The following is a 19,357-nucleotide window of genomic DNA, read 5'->3' as shown; positions in this document are numbered from 1 at the left end:
TTTATGAAAGAGCCAGCGTTCAGACATTTTAAAAAATTGATGCATAATGATTATTCAGAATAGTGGGCTTCACTGTGGCATATTTTCACATCTATATAACATAACTTGATCAATTTCACTCTTACATACCACCCCTTTCCCTCTCTTCCTCCATTCCTCTATCCTACTGGTTTCCCTTCTATTTACACAACATCCTTATTTCCCCCTTATGCTTTTAAGTGCACAAAATAACAGTTTGTGACTTACCTTTTCTCCAGTAGGACCTGCAGGACCTGGGGGGCCCAAGGGACCTGGAAGACCCTGTCAGTGAATAGAATATAGGCATACTGAGAATAAGAATGCACATAAATCTCCATATTTAAGTAAGGAAACAAAGAAATACTATTTTTATAGCTTGTTTTTTTTTTCAAATTATTATCTACAATACATGACATAATCTGTATATTTTCAAATTTTTTCTGTCTGCTCCATTACCATTTCCACCAGATTTTCCCAACAAAATGTTTCTCTTTCACCCAACTCAACACCTACCCACATAAACTGTCTTTAAACATTAGTTCTAAATTAATGTCATTTTCAATAATGTCTATGTTTCTTAGCCTCTTTCATTTTGCTAATATCTATTTTGAAAGTTGAATATAGATTGAAAAAAAGGCTTTTCTTCTTTTATAACATATTCCTAAATTATAATTATAAAAATGGTAAACATTTAATTTTCTACATGCTTCTGAAATGAAAAAGAGAGTCACCACCCAGCTACACTGAAGCTGATGTGGCATTTTACACTTGGAGTGTGGGAGTTCTTCCTAAAACAATGTCTCTACCAATATTTGTGGATTGTCTCTTCATATGCAGCCCAAATATTCTTTCATTATTTAATTTCTGTAAGTATTGACGAAGAAAGTTAGGTCACAAAAATGACTTTTAATTTCATATTTTGACATGAATATGAGAAAACCATGTTCTTATATTCTCTGTATCAATAATGAAATGATATTTTTCTGTTAATTTACTCAAGGTAATTCTTTAAAAGATCTGATTAAATACAAAGATCACTTTGGTACTTATAGTCACAGATGCTTTTTCCATACAGAGAGCACATACTATTGATTTTTCCTTTATTATATGATTCCAGCAGATGTTCTGTTCTCTCTCTTTCCTAAAACAATGTACTGCCTTCACTACAACTAAAGCAGCCATTGCTTAGTGCCGAGCCTACCACATTGGCAATTCACAGGCACAGTAGACATGTACTTTGTATTTAAACTCTCAATGTAACATTCCTTCAAATAGTCTTGTACTGTTACTATACATTCCATAACACTTTTGATGTAGAACACCAACAATATTCTAAATTTACTTAAATTGCTTTTGAAATATTAAATCAACTTTTAGATTTAACAAAAAGGGAAAAGACAGCAAGTGTTTGTGATGCGCTAAATTTTTTCATAAGGATAAAGGGACAATATCACCTAAGATAAAACTTTTCTCTATTTTACTCAATTTGAAGTACCAGAAAGTGGCTCAAGGTGATCTTTTTTTAATGATGAAATTGCTACTGCCAGGCACAACATGAAAATAACAGCAAACCATGTCTCACTGACACAGGAAAAATTCACAAAATATCGGGAATTGTAACAGAAAATGCCGAGCATTTGAACCACTGTGTTAACCATTCCTCCATGAGGAAATAATTCATGTCTGAAAATATATTTTCCTACTACCCTGATTACCCTTGGACCTGCAAATATATTCTAATTTTGAAGATCTAAAATTTGTTAAATGTCAATTTTTTTGACATGACATTAAACAATGCTTTGGTGTCAATCATTCTTTTTTTATTTTTTATTTTTTTAGTTGCAGATGGACAGGATACCTTTATTTCATTTATTTATTTTTATGTGGTGCTGAAGCTTGAACCCAGTGCCTCATGCATGCTAGGTAAGTGCTGAGCCAGAACCCCAGCCCCTCAACCATTCTTCTTAACATTCCACTTATCCAGACTGTTCATTGATGAAAGCATAAATGATGAGTCACTGTGCAGTAATTTTCTCACCTATAATACTCAGTATATTGAGGAACACTTAACACACTTTGGCTACTATAAAATTCTACTTGCCTGTACTGGAATGAGGTCTAGACTAGCTCTTTAGATCAACATTTCAACAGAAATAAACATTGCACATGAAATAAAAAGATGACAGAGAAAGACAAAGAGGCACCCCACTCCCTTAAACCCCATTCCACAGACATAATACATTTGTGTTTTATTTAATTTTTTCAACAATGACTACTTTTGGGCTTCCAGTAATTTGTGGTATGAAAATAAGTATCCATGACTGATTCACATAACATCTCAAATGCCATCATTCTCAAAATTCTGACTACCAATGAAACGTGATAAACTTTATTTTGAAAAATTAAGATATATTCATATACTACTTATAATGTTGGTTCCTCACCCTGCTACAAAAATATGCTCTCACTTACTCTTGCTCCATCGTTTCCAGCTGTGCCTTCAGCGCCTTTCTCTCCAATGCCGCCCTGGAAGAGCATACAAAATACTTTATCCATTCAATTATTTCTTTCCCACACCTGTGAGAAAGTTTCACGGGTCCAAAGGCTTAATTGACTTCATAGCTGTGTCCCCTTGAGCCTAGACAGTACCTGGCACTGTGCACTTTCTCAATAAATATTTATTAGAAGAATAAATGAATAGGTGATGTGAGACTCAGAATGGTAGAAGGAAAAGCCTACATAAGAAATCATTATTAGTAGAACATCTAAAGAAATTAAGTGGAATAAATAGATAAATAAAGAGACTTACTCGGTCACCCTTGGGGCCAGGAGTGCCAGCAATTCCTCTTTCTCCTGGCATACCCTGAAGACCTGGTGGGCCTGTGTCTCCAACAGTTCCAGTCGGACCTGGACTGCCCTAAAATGGACAAATAATAAGTGACCACGTTAAGACTAAACATGTGAAATTGCTACTTCAGTAGGGCAACGGTAGTTGAATGTCAGCAATTTCACATAGTTTAACCTAATGTTTACATTTTTATTTAGGAATTAAAACAAATTTGATTTTTGACTTTTGATTTATGCTTCCAACTTTTCTCTTTAGAGAAAATTAAATACCAATTAAAATAAAAATAATAGACTTGCCTTTTTCTTTTTTTCCTCTATTGGCAACATCTTAGACTCATAAAGATGAGATTACATTTAGAGGAAAGAAATGTTGATTCCATCCTCTCTTAAGAAAACCTGTGTTATTAAGTTCTTTTTTCAGATAATTAGTGGTTAGATTAAAGTCAATCTTATCCAATCACTCTGTTCCCTGAAGAGGATAAAAGCTGTCATGCTACATGATCATGGAAAATTGTACTTCAATTGTGCATACTGAAGCTGGCTGCATTATTTTCTTCCTACCAATGACACTTAAAAGGGAAGGGTGCTGATTTCTCCTTTATAATGTATTCTATCTTCAGGGTTCAAAAAGTACATATTTTCACATGTGTAGAAAGAATTGTGCAACCAGAGACAAGGAAAATGGAGCACGTGATTAAGAATAGCTTTAGTAAAAAATGTGATTTTCTATTTCTTGCTTCTGCTTACGCATGGAACCTATTAATAAAATGTATCTAAATAAGCATTAAGAATAAGCATGTGTGTGAATCATATCATCATGTCATCATATGCCTTAGGGCATTATCTACCTTGCAGAAAGTCTTCTTTTGAGCTCATTCTTTATTTGCCAGGAAAATGCCTAGTAGGCACTCATTAAATATTTGTTGAAAATTAAATGATAAAGTCAACTCGTCTTGCAAAAAAAAAAAAAAAAAGTGAAACACATTCTAATACCATCTGGAACCTGCTAGGCAGTAATTTTAGAGCTTTTTAAAGTATGGAGATCAATGTGGTACTTACTTTTGGACCATCAGGACCATGTCCTCCAGCCATGCCCTTCTCACCAGGGAGTCCAGTTATTCCGGGTTCTCCTCTCTCACCAGGATTTCCTCTTTCTCCCTATGATAATATTAGAATGTCAAATAATTTCAATACTTCATCTAAAAATGGTTTTAAAATGTTTCTGTAAATGGCATTGCTAGAGAAAAATTTAGAAGCAGCCTCGTTCATGATTCAAGTTTTTTAATTTGGTGCGTAAATCAAAACTCCTTTTAAGATATAAGATGCTGTTTTAAAATTGAAGCCAGTGGGAAGCAAAATTAATCACAAAACAGAAAATACTTACTCTAGGTCCTAATGGGCCAACTGCTCCAGGGTCTCCAGGAACACCCTACAAATAGAATTTTTAAAAACGGAAGAAAAACTTTAAGATAGCTCTAAGGCATTAGTAGAAATCTTTTTAGATCATATATCAAATTTATTTCTGAGTACCATTTGAAGGCTGAATAAGTCCATAATATTAAAGAAGGAAAATTATATATACTTTTAAAATAAAAGAATATCCATATATTGAATAGAAACATTTTTCCAGAAAACTTTAAATTATATCTGAATGTTTAATTTTTTGGCAATGAAAAAATGCAAAATATTCTGGCACAAAATTAGTATGGTATACTTTTTAGTGAAAGAATATATCCCAAAGCCTTTTATATCCCAATAGAACATAGAAAAGTTTACATAAAGAAAAATAATATAAAAAACAGTGAAGAGCTTATCTTCTAAATAGAACCAATTAAGTCCTACTTAATTTAGTAAATATTTTTTTTAGACATATGTTATGGACAAAACACTACGAGGAATTATGGGTTCTTCTGAAACAGCTCGTCCTCATTGCGACATGATATTCCTAAAACCCCAGTTTCATAGTATTATGAAAAGTCCTTCCATTCATTCTGACTATGCCATTGTTCATCCTTCAGATCTCATACAAGATACTACTTTCTCTCAGAAACTTTTCCTAGACCCTTATGTCTATCTGAATTAGGTGCATCTTTCATGTTTTCATACATATGTTATCTCCCCTATTATTGCTTTCAGAACATGCTGTATTATAACTCTCTTCTTATTTTCTCCATCTTCTACCATTCTTAATATGACAGCAATGCCCATATCCATCTGTTCCTCTCAGTAGAGCCAAGTATAAGAAATTTTCAGGAAATACTTGTTTTGAATGGTAAGCAACAAATGAATCACTCAAAGAAAAAATAGATTAACTTATGTTAAAATCATTATATGTGTTTATAACTGTGTATAAATCCTCCAGTGAAACTCTATGGCTATGGTAAGGTATATTTGCTAGTTAAGGGCACAGTCTTGGAAAACAGAAAACCTGGGCTCAAATACTATCAGCCGTGTGACTTTAGGAAAGACATCTAGTATCTCTGTGCCTCACTGTCCTCATCTGTAGAATGCAGATAACAATAATACATAGGATTCTTTTGAAGATTCAAAGAGATATATGGAAAAAAATCAGAACAGATCTTCACTCACAAAAAGTAATATCATGAGCCAGCAATTTTTATGGCGTTGTTATTATTTTAAATCTCACCTGATCACCTGGCTTTCCACCTTCCCCAGGAGGACCTGGAGGCCCAGGAAGCCCCTAAAATGAACATAAGGAAATAAAATTTTGAATCTATGAAAATACATAGACTACCAATGTTAACAATTCATCTCTTATAATTCATAGAACCTCCGTGATTATATACCCAGCAAAAGATATTATGTAGACACATTAAGCAAAACATGTATGTAGATAAATCATGAAAGTTTTTCCAAACAAATTTTAGTGACTATGCCCATAAAAATGATAAGACTTATAGTTTAATAGCCTTGTTCAGTTATCAGGAACATTTTATTATTTTTAATTTGTTGATAGCTTTGTGTTTGATCAGTTTTTCAGGGGAATTCCATTCCTTTGAACAAAAATGCTTGATTTTATCCAAATATCTATCCCATCTACTCAAAGGGGGATGACTTTTTTGAAAATGTGAGAATTTCACATCATTCAACCTTAACTTTTCGTATCTTAAAACCATTCAATGGAAGAACAGAAACCTGAATTAGTGCATACCTGAAAGCCAGTGGGGCCTGGAGGTCCCTGTTCTCCTCTTTCCCCAGCTAGACCCTAAGTCATGAAGGAAAGAAAATCATGAATACAGATAGATTTATGTCTGCTTCTTGTTTATGGAAACAGCTTACTTCCAGTATTTCTTTCAGCATGTTTATCATGTTGGCTAAATAACAGACTAGAATTAAAAAATCTATCAAATGGTATTATTTGAAGTTCCTGCTGGTGAGAAAATATCATCTAAAGCCAGTGAAGAGACTGATGTCATGTATTCCTTTTTTTTTGATCCAAAAAGAAAATGTCTGGAGTCAATTTTCAAATTATAAGAAAGTTGGGCAAATTGAGCACGGAAAAAAATCCATCATTTTCCCATATCTAATCTAAAAGGATGATATTTTCTCTTGTAGTTTATTTCTATGTGCCATAAGAATTATTAATCACAGCTTCAAAACCAGAATAACTAAAGAAAGCAAAGCTGACATTTTAGAAACACAATTAAGCTGTTCCACACCAAAACCAGCAAATATGCCCAAATATTTCTGATAAACAACTTCAAAATCCTAAAACAAAAAACTAATCTCAAAGAATATATATTATTTATTTTTATCTTTTCAAAAAAAGCCATCTTAAGTAAATTTTTATAAGATACATTATTGGAAGAAGATAGGTATAATTAGTATTTAAAATTTTAATAAAATATAAAATATTTGTCAAAGTCAATTGCAACTTATAAAGATAATAAGGTAGTCTTTGTCATCAGATTTTTAAAAATCTTTAAAATGAAAAGGCCAATCATTTTATTGTAAAAGGATGGAAATACCAGATCACAAGGAATCAGGTGATAAAATATAACTAAAATTTTTCTACCCCACACATTTGTATTCACTTCTCCTGAAACTTATTCAATAAGTATTCATAAATCCTGGACAAACATCACCAAGAAATGTGATTTAAAAATATAATCACTAAAAGGTCACATACCGGAGGGCCCACAGGACCGGAAGGACCAACTTCACCATCTTTTCCAGGAGCTCCCTAGTATCACACAGAGAATTCATAAGATGAGACAATGAGAATTTCGACAGTTTCATATTTGTTTTTTTAGCAGAAAATGGATAGTTACCCTTTGCCCAGGAACTCCAGCATTTCCTGCTTCTCCCGGTTTTCCAGGGTCACCCTAAAGAGTAAATTGAAGTAATTCTAAAACTCAAATCAGTTTTCTAAAAAATATACTTTGGTCTTCCAATGCAGATTCTGCTGAGGCGGCATATAGTATACACTGTACTCACACTGCTACCTTTCGGGCCTGGAAGACCCATACTCCCAGGCTGCCCTCTGATGCCTATGGAACCTGGAGGACCTGGTCGGCCATCCTCCCCTGGAGCACCCTATAGGATAGACAGGAAACATGTAAGTTCTCTCTTAATGTTCCATTCTAAATTTGCCATTTTCTTTTGCTTACTATAAAAGTTATATAAATTGTAAATTACCCCATGGCTTTTTTTAGTGACTCAGAAAAGTTGGATGGTTTTTAGAAAATCTCTTAAATATTTGGAGTAATTAGAGAACAGATTTTATTCTTACTGTATGCATAAGCCTTGTCCTCACATTTCCTGACATTCTCATATTGATAGGAAGAATCTTTCCTTCTTCTTTCATTTACTCTAGTTTGTGGTAATGAAAATTCAGGACTTTGTTTTACAATGAAATATAAGGTAAGGGCTCAAAATATATCACCTCTTAAGAGTCCTACCTCCTTATCTTTTAAATATATAAAATTGGAAAAATGAGAACATTGTTAGTAGACAAATTTCACTAATATCAAATAGCATCATTTCAACTCTCTTCAATTTTGGAATTTCAAACTCCAACATTTATTTCAATGAAATTTGATCTAGATTTTGTTCAATTTGAAAATATAAAAGATCTGAAGAATTTACTAGGTGAAGCATGAAAATATAACATCCATACAATTACAATATTAACTTCAAATTAGTGTCATTTAAATTGCATATCTATTTAAAAATATCAAGGTAATAGCTTTTTATTTAAATTACTTACCAAAGGTCCAAGTTTTCCTTCAGGACCTTGGACACCAGGATTGCCTGTCAGACCCTGAAAATGAAAAGCACCTGTCAATTTGTTGCTAAACTGACATTTAAGTAAAGATTCTAAACAGGAAAAATAGTGTTGCATTGTTAAAGATTGAATAGATGGCCAATTCCAGAGTTTAAATAATATTACCAATGATATTTTGTTAAAGTGAAATTTATCAGGAAATCTGTACCAAAGTCCAAACAAGCAGGGTTTTTTTTTTAGCAAGTAATGAAAACAAGATTTTTTTTCTCATGTCAAATGGCAAAGCTACTAGTATATACTTATTTGAGAAACGAAGACTATACGTTAACATGTTGTCTATAAGTGAAAATAATTTAAAAACAATATTTCAAACAATCAGATCAAAATCATAAAAACAAAATGCTCCAAGTTGTATAAACAAGCAAAAGCAAAAAAAAACCTTCAATGGATAAACTAGGATTTCTTTGGGGTTTATATACCAAATAACTCCAGGTTCTTACCCGAGCACCTGGAAGCCCAGGTTCCCCTGGACGTCCTGGGTCCCCTTGGCCTCCCTTAGGTCCTGAAGAACCTACAGGACCCCGTTCTCCTTGAGCACCCTGTTTCAAACCAAGAGATACTAGTTAGAAGAAGAAAGAAAGGAGTACAGGGAAACAAAAGCAGGGAGAGGTTAAATTCTTATTTTACAAATCTGCACTAATATACAACTATTTTGTCAAAGATGTTACAAAGACTTCTTCGAAACAATGTTATTAAACATTTTGTTGTAACTTGAATATCTTGTAAAAGAGTGGTTTTCCCATCATTGATTAATCAAAGTTGTGTTTAGAACCTCACTCCAATAATTCAAATAGAGTCTTGGAAGAGCTAAATTTCTGAGTAAAAGATATATATCAGCTAAAGTAAAAGTCTATTATTTTTTCATCTCTGGAATGTGCCTCAAAAGTCTGAAAACAAGTTCTCATAATATTTAAACCATCATCCTCCTGACTTAGTCCTCTTAAAAGAAAACCAGTTACATAGTTTAGGGACAGGCCTGATGTCTGCGTCCACCTCCTTTCTAGATCTGGATTCATGCCAGATTCATCACCATCCTGTACTTGGCCTCTTTTAAACACCACCCACGTGAGCATCAGCAATGTGGGGTGATCTCACCTTTGGTCCAGGCAAACCATCAGATCCTGGAAAACCACGGTTGCCAGGAGAACCCTACAAAGGATGAAAATATAATCTTTAAATTGCTATTGACAGTTTTGGAATATAGCGATTAATTTTTATTTTAATTATTATAAAGTTTTAGGAGCACTAGTATTGTTTTGTGTGAGAAGCCCTTGACAGCTCTGAGCTCTGTACAAATTTTGGATTATTGTTGCCCCTTTCAGATTTGTTTCTTCATACTGCAGTCACAGCAGCCTCTTCTGACCTTCACAATGACCAAATCCTTTCTGACCTTCTGGCTTAGGAGTTAGTTTTTCCTCTGCTAAGAATGTTCTTTCTTAGGTCTCAGGCAAAATTGTATCTTCTCAAAGGACCCTATTTCCTAAGCACCTAATCTAACATTATATCACTATCATATACTCTAGTTAAGTCTTCACCATGCCAGCCCATTAGATAATAAGTGAATGTGTAAATATGTTTTTATTTACTACTGGCTTCTAATTGTATCTCCCCACCAAAGTAAACTAACGTCCACACAAGGCTCAGACCATAGTAGACAGAAGTCTGCTAATGTATTCCAAGCACCAAAATCTCAAATTGGCATTTGGTAATGATTCAATCAATATGTGTCGCACAAATGAATGAGGAATGATTAGACAGTTGGCTCTTTTTATACACAACAACCATGTTAAACTGTTTTGAGGCCACTACAGTGGATCCCTTAAATGCTTTAGTTTTCCTTATTATCCCCAAACTTACTCACACAATTCCCCCATAACTATAAGAATGTATTTTATTATTCAAATTTACCCTTTCTCCCATTGGGCCTGGTGGTCCAACCGTTCCTGGATCACCTCGAGGGCCTCGTTTGCCTTCTTCACCAGGTGGGCCTATTGGGCCCTGAATACCATGTGGCCCCTGTTAAAAACATAAGGAAGTTACCAGAGGAGCTCTTTGACAAGTGGAATAGTTGGAAGACTCATTTAATGAAGCCAGTCACAAATCCTAAAGTATAATAAACAAAGTATTTTCATCCAAAGCTATTATTAGTCCCATTGTTTTTTAATCTCTTGAGCATTTTGAGATGTACACTTCCAAATGACATTTATGCTCTTCTAGTCTTTAAAAAAAAAATAAAAATAAAAGTGAAGGCTTACAGGTTCCCCTTTTGGGCCAGCTTCTCCTTTAAAACCTGGAACTCCTGGATCACCCTAAAATAAAATGTTAACTGTTATAGAAACCAGGACATTTAGCAAGTCCAATCTGCTCTAATCCATTAGCATGAATAGGCACGAATTTTTTTCAGTGTTTGAATCTATATCGAATTAGTAATGTGATTTTTAAACTTGGCAGATCTTATAGAATGTATGTGAATCTATGTGAACTTCAACAGTTTGATTTTTAATGTCATGTTTTTTCAAACATACTAAAATACTTAAAATTATTCCATTATTATTCAGATTTGATCCTTAAATTAGAATTAACAATGATGACTTCTATAGGTAATTTTACTTAGTGTTTACTTAAGATATAGATTTGTTTACTCAGAATCAAAACCATTTTGTTTCTCTTATTTCTTGAGAATTTTGCAACTCCAAGTAGGATATTTCATTTTTGAAATGCTCTGGGAGTTCTGTATTTGTGTCCTTAAATATTAATTGGTGTTTATATCAAAGGAATCAAATTGCCAAATTGAGAACATAGTAAAGTAAATTGTGACATATCAGCAATATTCATATTTTAATAAATCTATCCTTAGCAATTAAAAATAGTTTATCAACATGACCACATTTTTTTGTAACATAATCTAAAATATTTGTTTAAAGTGGTACTGGGAAAAAATTGTATTTTCCCCATCAAGATAAAAGCTATAAAAGCACAACTTCTCAATGTGTTTATTTCTTATGGACTCATCACAAATATATTTCTTAATAATTTCTGCAAACTATGGAAACTTGTTTAATAGAAACAGTATGTTGGAATCATTCTTCAAGAATAACCCTCAAGAAATATCTGTTCAACCTAATTTTAGCCAAATCATCTCATAAATCCCTATAAAATATTTTTGTAACATTTATTATTTAACTAACCATAAAATTCTATGAGGTGAACTATGAAGTTATCACTATATTAAGTTTTAAAAAACCTAAAATTTAACTTACGGCAATAATGTTCAATTTAGAATTTAAACAACTTGATTGCACATTAACATTTGGCTTTCAGAGATTTCAGATTCCAGACTTCATTTCCCTCACTTGGATAAGTCACATTGTCTGCGTCATTGTTTCATATTACCTGTTACTTCTCTAAGCACTCTTAGTTTGATAATACTACAGGATGATGGATGTTTCAAAAGACAGTACCGGTTGTCCTCGAATTCCCTGAGGTCCAGTGCTACCCTGAGGGCCAGGAGATCCAGGGGGTCCTGTCAAGCCAGGAGGACCTGAGGTACCTGGAGAGCCCTGTCAGGTAGCAAAAGTGGCATGATAAGTAGAGACCTAGGTAGTATTGTAGGGCCAATATCCAAAGGATTGAAACTATTAGAGTTTCACATGGTGTAAATGAAGTTACCTACCGTGGGGCCTTTGGCACCAGGTGTACCATCAGTTCCCATTGCACCCTAAAAGGCACATAAAAAGTTTTAAAATATTAAGCCATATCTGGACACATATGGGTAGCATTCAGAAGTCCAATCATCTTCCCAAAGGAGAGAGAAAAAAATGCAAAAATCACATTATTCACATCATAAGAATACTTTTATGACTGATTACCTTTTCCATAAATTGGGGAAAACACGCAGAGTTGATAAGGGAAATGTTGTTTGTTTTTTTTTTTTTTTCATGAGTTTTAAGCACTCATTCAGAATTCAAAGAGAATATATTAAGACAGGTTGCATTTGTTCTGATATTATAATAAGTGCCCATCTTTCAGAGCTAGTGCTTAGATACACTAGGAACTTACAGGAAGACCTTGAGAACCAATTGGACCTGGTGGTCCAGTTTCACCTCTCTGACCCTGAGGACCTTCAGGGCCTCGAGCTCCAGTAGGACCTGCTTCTCCCTAAAGGAGTGCAAAGGGATATGTTAATTTAAGAAAAATATAACAGTGTCATGGAACAAAGTTGATTACAAGTTTGTAGTTTTTCATTTTAAACCCAAATATTTACAGAGGCCAAGGGCACAAAGAGGTTTATCAAAGACATGGGCCTAACCCAGCTTAAGGAATGGACTTACTACCTTTCTACATGCCTTTTATGCAATTATGCTAGGGACCTCTTTCATGAGAATATTCTCCATATCCCAATTTCCAAATATAGAAATCCTACACATTCATCAGGGTCAACTTAAGTTTCCCTCCTCAGAACCTTCACAAAATTTGGTATTCTTCATACCAAATTATTGGATTTTTTAACTTATTATATTTAACATTTAATACAATCTAGATTCATAATCAAAAATTGGGAAGAATCCTATACAGGTAACACCAAACTCCAAGAATGAGAGTAAATATTCTAATTCCTACACATTTTGCTTTTAATTTGTTCTTAGATAAATATTCATACACTTCAAGTACACTTCTGTGTAAATAGCAGAAGCATATTCAGACTCTAACTCAAATCAAACAAAAAATAGAAAAATTGAACAGATCCATTATGTTTGTAGAAGTTGTTTCTGTTTAATGTAAACATGGACATTTCAAGCCCAACAAGGTACCACACAAGTAAAGTTTGATTGTTATCCAAGAATAAACCAAAGTATCTCTTTATATTTCTAAAACAACCCAAGATCAGCTAAAATGTGCTACAGGACCCAAACAATGGTTCTCCAATTGACTGAAACTCACGGTAAAAATTGAAAAAAAAAAGTCTATATCATCATTAGAGGGCAAAACATTGTTTTCTTGCTATATAAGTAATAAAGAAAAAAACGTGGTTATTAGTATAAATTTTACTCAATTTATAAAAATTCAATGCTATTGACCTTCAAGAAATCATTCATTCAGCAAAATGTAAAATATCAGGGCTACAAATATCTAATGAGCTTGACAACCTTTGGCATCACAAAACAAAACAACACTTATCAAACACACACACATACACACGCACACACACTTCTTTGATATAAATTAGATATTTTTTAAAAACAGCATTAAGAGCAGAACTAAGTGGTCAAGGTAACCTGATAATTACCTTTATTTAAATTCAACATAATGATCCAGATAGCAATAAAACTCAGAAAGCCTAGCTAGTTTTAATTCAGATAAACAAATAACTTTTAGTATAAGTTTTTCCCATGCAATATATGTGCAACATACCTATATTAAAAATTTATACTCTGTATCTGAAATTCAACTTAGTTCCTATATTTTATTATATATCTGTGTGGTCTAATCCTAGATTAGAAAACTGAAATTGTTTACGTGGCTCATCCTTATCAACTAAATACATTAAAACTCTATTACTCTTTATTGAAACGCAAAAAACTGGATGCAGAAAAACAAATACCCAAGAATTTTTATAGTGGCGTGGGTGAGAAGCAAATACAGGGAAATGATTTCTTAGAGAAACAGGTTTGCTAGCTGTTTGAGTTTTATTAAATAGCATTCCAGAGCTGACAACAAGTCTTAAAAAAATTTTTGGAGGACCGGGAAGTATCCAAAGTGATGGCTTATATAAAGTGCAATTGCTAGTGAACTTGAAACTGCTTCCATAGGAGCAAAAATCCCTTTCTACTAATTCATAGACTTTGGCTTTGTGAGTACTCTTTCTTTATTCCCAACCCAGAGCTCAATTTTGGGGTGGAGGGTCTCATATGAAGAATGAAGGAATTTGGGATGTTTTTATAGGGATATAGAGGAGGTGGGGCAAGAGTAAATTGTATTAAGATATAGATTTCAGGGCTGGAAAGAGCTCAGTAGTAGAGCTCATGCTTAGCATGTGTGTTGCCCTGCATATTAGCCCCAGAAACACAAAATGAAAACATTTAGACATCAGGAAGAAAATCAGAGTCACAGGGGCACAAAAAGTTGCCCAAGGAAAGCAGAAATGATAGTGAAATGACTTAGTATAATATCTGAAGGCAGCTCCATCCCGGTGGCACAGAGTTTAGAGAGAGCATTGGAGAGAGCCTGCAGAATCATTTGACCTGATGATTCTGGTATTTCAATTAGTGTTTGAAATTTCAGGTCTTTTTGTTCTAACTTGAAATCCCATTTAAATAGCACTATGCACTATTAATAAGAGACATGACACTATATTGGGGAGGGTCCAATATGGTAAAAATATAGAGATTATCTCAATTCTAGGCAAAATTCCATGAGAAAAGCAAGGCTTAAAGGGGGCTAGTTACCTGCATTTGCCATTGTCGTTTTTGTAAGACTAAATAAATCTTGTAAGTAAATCCATTCTTCAAGATGAAAGTCTTTGCCATGATTTCTTAGGGTGAGGGGCAATCAAATGTGTTGCTTAAAATTTGAAAATACTGTTCTGAATTTATTCACTAACTCAGCTAATATAATCTTAATACCCTCTGCTAGGTCTAACCAAATGGTAACAGGTCTGTGAGTTGAGAAGGATTTCAGAGTCCAAGCACAAAGCAAAGATGATTATTCACTTTCCAAGGCAGGAAAGGGGCCAGACACCACAGGCAGCATCAGCCCCAAGTGGTGAGGACAGGGGGCTTACCAACAGGTCTAACAACAGAACAGAGTCAGTTTGCTTTTATTCGTGTATTTTTCCCCACAGTTTTGGCTCTTGCCTGAGCCAGAAAAGTTCCTGGGGACTTTCTAGGTCCCCAGATAGAGAGAGCACTTGTGACTTTTCTCTGACTAGCTTTCAGGTAACTGAATTGCTGACCTGGAAGATAACACAAAAGGAGAAGGAGCATCACCTTCTACAGACAAGATGGAGTGAGATCCCAAAATGAAGTCACTTATGCCAAGGATCAAGTTTGATTTGAGCTTACACCCTCCTACTGTATTCCTTACATTTCTCCCAAAATACTGCAATTGTGACTCACTATGAATGTAAGTCATCCCAGCAAAATATTTTAATCCATTCCCACACTGAGAGCCAAATATCCTCCCTGCCCACGCCTTCAATGGCTGCAAGTGGGGTGGCAGGGTGATGGCTGGCATCGTGTGAAAGAACAGCCTTTTCTAACAAGGTCTGACTTATTTTAACTTTCTATTGTGCAGAGCATTCTTCTGTTTATGACTCCCTGGCACTCTATCCAAGAACTGAATTCTAATTCAGTTCAAAACTCTTTCTTATTCCTTATACCTGTTATGCTAGATCCCTGAAATGATATTCTTTGATATTGTAATTGTATGGTTATAAGTAATTATTCTTTGTTACATTTTATAGAGTTACTTTCATTTTAAAATTCTCTTTATTTTCCTATCATAATGGACAATTAACATACTACTCTAGGCTCTTCACTTAATTAAGAAGGACTTCCATACTCTTCAGTTAATGCAATATTATTCTTTAATTTGGGACTCAAATAGAGTTAAACATATCAATTATCTTACCTTCATTCCAGGATTTCCTGGAAAACCAGAAGAGCCAGGTATTCCAAGAGGACCCTATTAAAAGAAACCATAAAACTTATCAACTATGTCTCTAATACTGAATTAGGTCATTTTTTTCATTATCTGATAACAATCTTTATTTTAATTTTTAGTATATGTGCTGCCGAAGCGAGCACAACAATCTTTATTTTAACACATAATATAGGAATAATCTGTTTTGTGCTTTCAAACCACAAATATAATAATGTAGTTTTATTATAAGTATCTTCTAACACTGATCAAAAATAATTCTAGGAGACAAACCAAAAGTATTAAATATGATAACTGTATTTCCTTATTGTACCACATAAGTTTAAGTCAGTCTCAGTCACAAATAATTCTGAACAAATGCCTCTTGAGATTCACTTTCTCTGTGTTAGAAACTAAGTAGCAAAAATAGTTTTTAGAAAGTTATAATTTGTACCAAAATCTAGCATGTCACTCTATAAAATTGATGCTTAAAAACAACTTGGATATTTTAGAAGGATTTTTCAGAGCAATAATAAGTGGATATTTATCACTATCCTACATGCATAGAGTTTAAACCATTGATTTAAAAGCTAAATCTAAAGAAAATCAGAAGAATTCTATTCTACATTATCTTGGTTCTTCTTGAGGACTGCATTTTAATTCCATCAATGTTGAATTAATGAAATCCCTTTCAAAGTATACTTACAGAATAGTAGAATTCTGTTGTCCTTTTGGCATATGGAAAAACTAAAAACTTTACAAATTTTCTCTTTGAACATCTTTCAGTATTGGCTCATGTTGAGCAGAAACACCTTCCCCATCTCCATCCCCACCTCAACATACACACACACTTTCTCTCTCTAATTTTCTTTTTATGGAGTTGTATTAGTACAAGTTAACTTGTGGAACTTGACTCAACTTTTGCTGTTTCAAGAAGATAAAATTGTACAATTTGCACCACTATTTTCTAATTTGTTTTGAATAGCTTACATTTTTAAACATTTCTAATTTTTTTTTACTTTGTATTAGTGCATGTTAATTACACAGAATAGTGGATTTCATTATGCCATAGTCATACCTGCATATGACAGATTTTGATCATTTCTACTCCCTATCATCCACCCTTTCTTCCCCTCTCTCCTTCCCCCATCCCCACCACTATTAAAGTTATGTTATTTGGTGGGGAAAATACATGTATGAATCAATTGTTCTATGGTTCAGAAAAGAACTTTATATTTTTAGGCTATCTGAAAATATTAATTTAGTTTGGTTTTTCCTGTAAAATTATAATTTAAATTCCCTTAACAAAATAAAAGGAGAGACTTAGATCCACTACTACTACTACTACAATCTATTATATCCATAAGTCTCTTGAGACCCTTCATGATTCTGGGAACCCCAGCAGATAATGAGTAGCAACTGAGGCTATCTATACATTACAAGTAAGGAAAGGAATATTAAAAATGAGTAATATGCTAGAAATTTGTGAAATTACAAATTTTGCTTTTGTTTATATTTTACTAACCATAGTTAAATAAATGCTCAAATTTTCATCTTTAACTGTGAGTTAAAGGTTCATAATTTCAAAGGGCACCTATGAAATAGTGCAAGACTATCTAAAGCAAAATGCAATAGCATTATCAATACTGAGCATAAAAAACACTCTGTGTGAAATATTAGCATTCCCTGAAATCTTTTCATTTCTCATTCCATGTTATACTTTTACTCTCATGGCTTTACTTATTACCTATATGTTAAAAATTCCCAAATCTATATTTGCAATTCACATCTCTACCCTGAGTTCCACTCTTGCATATCCAATCACAAAATTAAACTAATTTCTTTTCATCCTAAACCAAAACCCACAAGCTGTATCCTGTTGCTCTTCCTGTATTTCAAGTCTCAGATAAATCGTACAAAATTCCTTAAACCAGAAAACCAATAAGCTGTGGCATTTAGATGTTTTAGCTCACAGATATGCAGCCTGCCTCCATTACCACTGTAATAGGTTTAGTCTATATCTTTATCATTTCTCTCTAGGATTGCATTTGTGATATTCAACTCAGACTTTCATCTCAGCCTTCGCCCTGTCATCTCTGACATTACCAGCAGGTGATCTTTCAGGTCATGACACCCCTGTGTTTAAGATTCTGCAATGATCTCTCAGTAACTACTTTAAGACAGACTTCAAAAACTCTTTAATAGAGAAAACGTAGCCTTTCATGATCTAGCTCCTACCTCTCACTCTAATTTTACCCTCTCAGCATTTTCCTGAGCTCACCATGTTTTTTCATCTATCTGTTGTTTGGAATGAACTGTATTCTTGTCTGTTTTATGTACTCATTTTTCAAGACTTTGCTTGAAAACTGCTTTTAAGTCTTCCTTTACTTTCTTCTTTTACTGTATGTTTAGGTAATTCCTCCACTATCTCCTATACTTCATGTGTATTCTTTATTATAAGCAGTTAGCAATAGTATTATGCAATTATATTTATTAATATATCCAGTTTTCAAGAACAAGAATTGTGTGTTTTTCATCTTTTATTCTAAGTATGTGGAATAGTGAATATTCTGTTAATGTTTAAATGTATAAGCAGAATAATTGATAGACAAAGAATGAATGAATGAATATGAAAGTACAACTACTCACCATTGGCCCAGGTTTCCCAGGCATACCATGTGCACCTCGTTGTCCCTAATTAAAATAAAAAGGCAAGGTAAGATTACACTTTTTTTTTACTTATAGTAATTTTTAATTTTTTCCACTTCTCATATAAGGTTACATTTTAAAGTATTTTATCATAATTCATTTGCTTTGTAAACAATTTCAAAATGTTAAAAGTTGAAGAATAAATATTAAAGTTAACAGATAACAACTGTCTCTGGGTGAGTATTAATAAAAATAACCAACTACGAAAAGCTGATAAGGTGGTAATAAAAATACCTATTCTTACAGCAATAAGAAATGAAAATCAAAACTAAGAAACAATGATACTGAATAAAATTTATTCTTTTTACTTTAATATATCCCATTCTATCATATAAACTTAGGAACAATGAGAATTTCAACTTCTATTCTTTTTAACAGACAGATTAACTTAAGGAAGGAATGTCCTCCTTACAAAAACAACAACTTAGAAACAACATGTGTACACACACAAATTAATTTATAATGGAGTCTGGTCTTCACCCAGATCCCCTTCAGGTCTGAAGTACAATTCCATCAGCTAAAAGTATTGAAGGTTGGTTCATGGTTACTCTTCCCAAGAACAGTCCTCAGTAAAGGGAGTCTCTCTCAAAATTTTGCCCTTTCTTTGGTCAATATAAGGGTACAAACAATTGACTTCCATTCAAGACAAGTCTGAAGAGCTCCATAATTCCCCTGAGATTACCAAGGTCTCTGTTGCAATTGCAACACAATTCAATTTCTCCCTCTCACAAACCGTTATTCTTTTATTTAATCATCCACAAGTATTAATTCTAAGAGCAATCCCCAGTGAATTTCCTGTCTACAATTGACTACTTTGAAGCTGCTTCATAGGAAACT

The 19,357-nt window shown here is 33.6% G+C and overlaps 1 protein-coding gene across 1 annotated transcript in view; it reads right to left on the bottom strand.

Annotated features, from left to right (window-relative positions):
* Col5a2 (collagen type V alpha 2 chain) overlaps positions 1-19,357 on the bottom strand; it is a 135,192-nt gene that overhangs the window by 20,149 nt on the left and 95,686 nt on the right. Inside the window, exons 17-36 of the mRNA XM_071618996.1 lie at positions 18,461-18,505; positions 15,803-15,856; positions 12,233-12,331; positions 11,847-11,891; positions 11,635-11,733; positions 10,429-10,482; positions 10,082-10,189; positions 9,269-9,322; positions 8,614-8,712; positions 8,096-8,149; positions 7,324-7,422; positions 7,158-7,211; positions 7,016-7,069; positions 6,038-6,091; positions 5,513-5,566; positions 4,250-4,294; positions 3,925-4,023; positions 2,828-2,935; positions 2,491-2,544; positions 247-300 (exon numbers count right to left, since the gene is read on the bottom strand). Coding sequence (XP_071475097.1) covers positions 247-300; positions 2,491-2,544; positions 2,828-2,935; positions 3,925-4,023; positions 4,250-4,294; positions 5,513-5,566; positions 6,038-6,091; positions 7,016-7,069; positions 7,158-7,211; positions 7,324-7,422; positions 8,096-8,149; positions 8,614-8,712; positions 9,269-9,322; positions 10,082-10,189; positions 10,429-10,482; positions 11,635-11,733; positions 11,847-11,891; positions 12,233-12,331; positions 15,803-15,856; positions 18,461-18,505 — 1,386 coding nt within the window. The remainder of the gene's footprint in view (positions 1-246; positions 301-2,490; positions 2,545-2,827; positions 2,936-3,924; positions 4,024-4,249; positions 4,295-5,512; positions 5,567-6,037; positions 6,092-7,015; positions 7,070-7,157; positions 7,212-7,323; positions 7,423-8,095; positions 8,150-8,613; positions 8,713-9,268; positions 9,323-10,081; positions 10,190-10,428; positions 10,483-11,634; positions 11,734-11,846; positions 11,892-12,232; positions 12,332-15,802; positions 15,857-18,460; positions 18,506-19,357) is intronic.

This window comes from Marmota flaviventris, chromosome 11 (assembly GCF_047511675.1).
Source record: "Marmota flaviventris isolate mMarFla1 chromosome 11, mMarFla1.hap1, whole genome shotgun sequence".
NCBI classification, from domain to species: Eukaryota; Metazoa; Chordata; class Mammalia; order Rodentia; family Sciuridae; genus Marmota; species Marmota flaviventris.
This window is presented reverse-complemented; position numbering and strand designations above follow the sequence as displayed.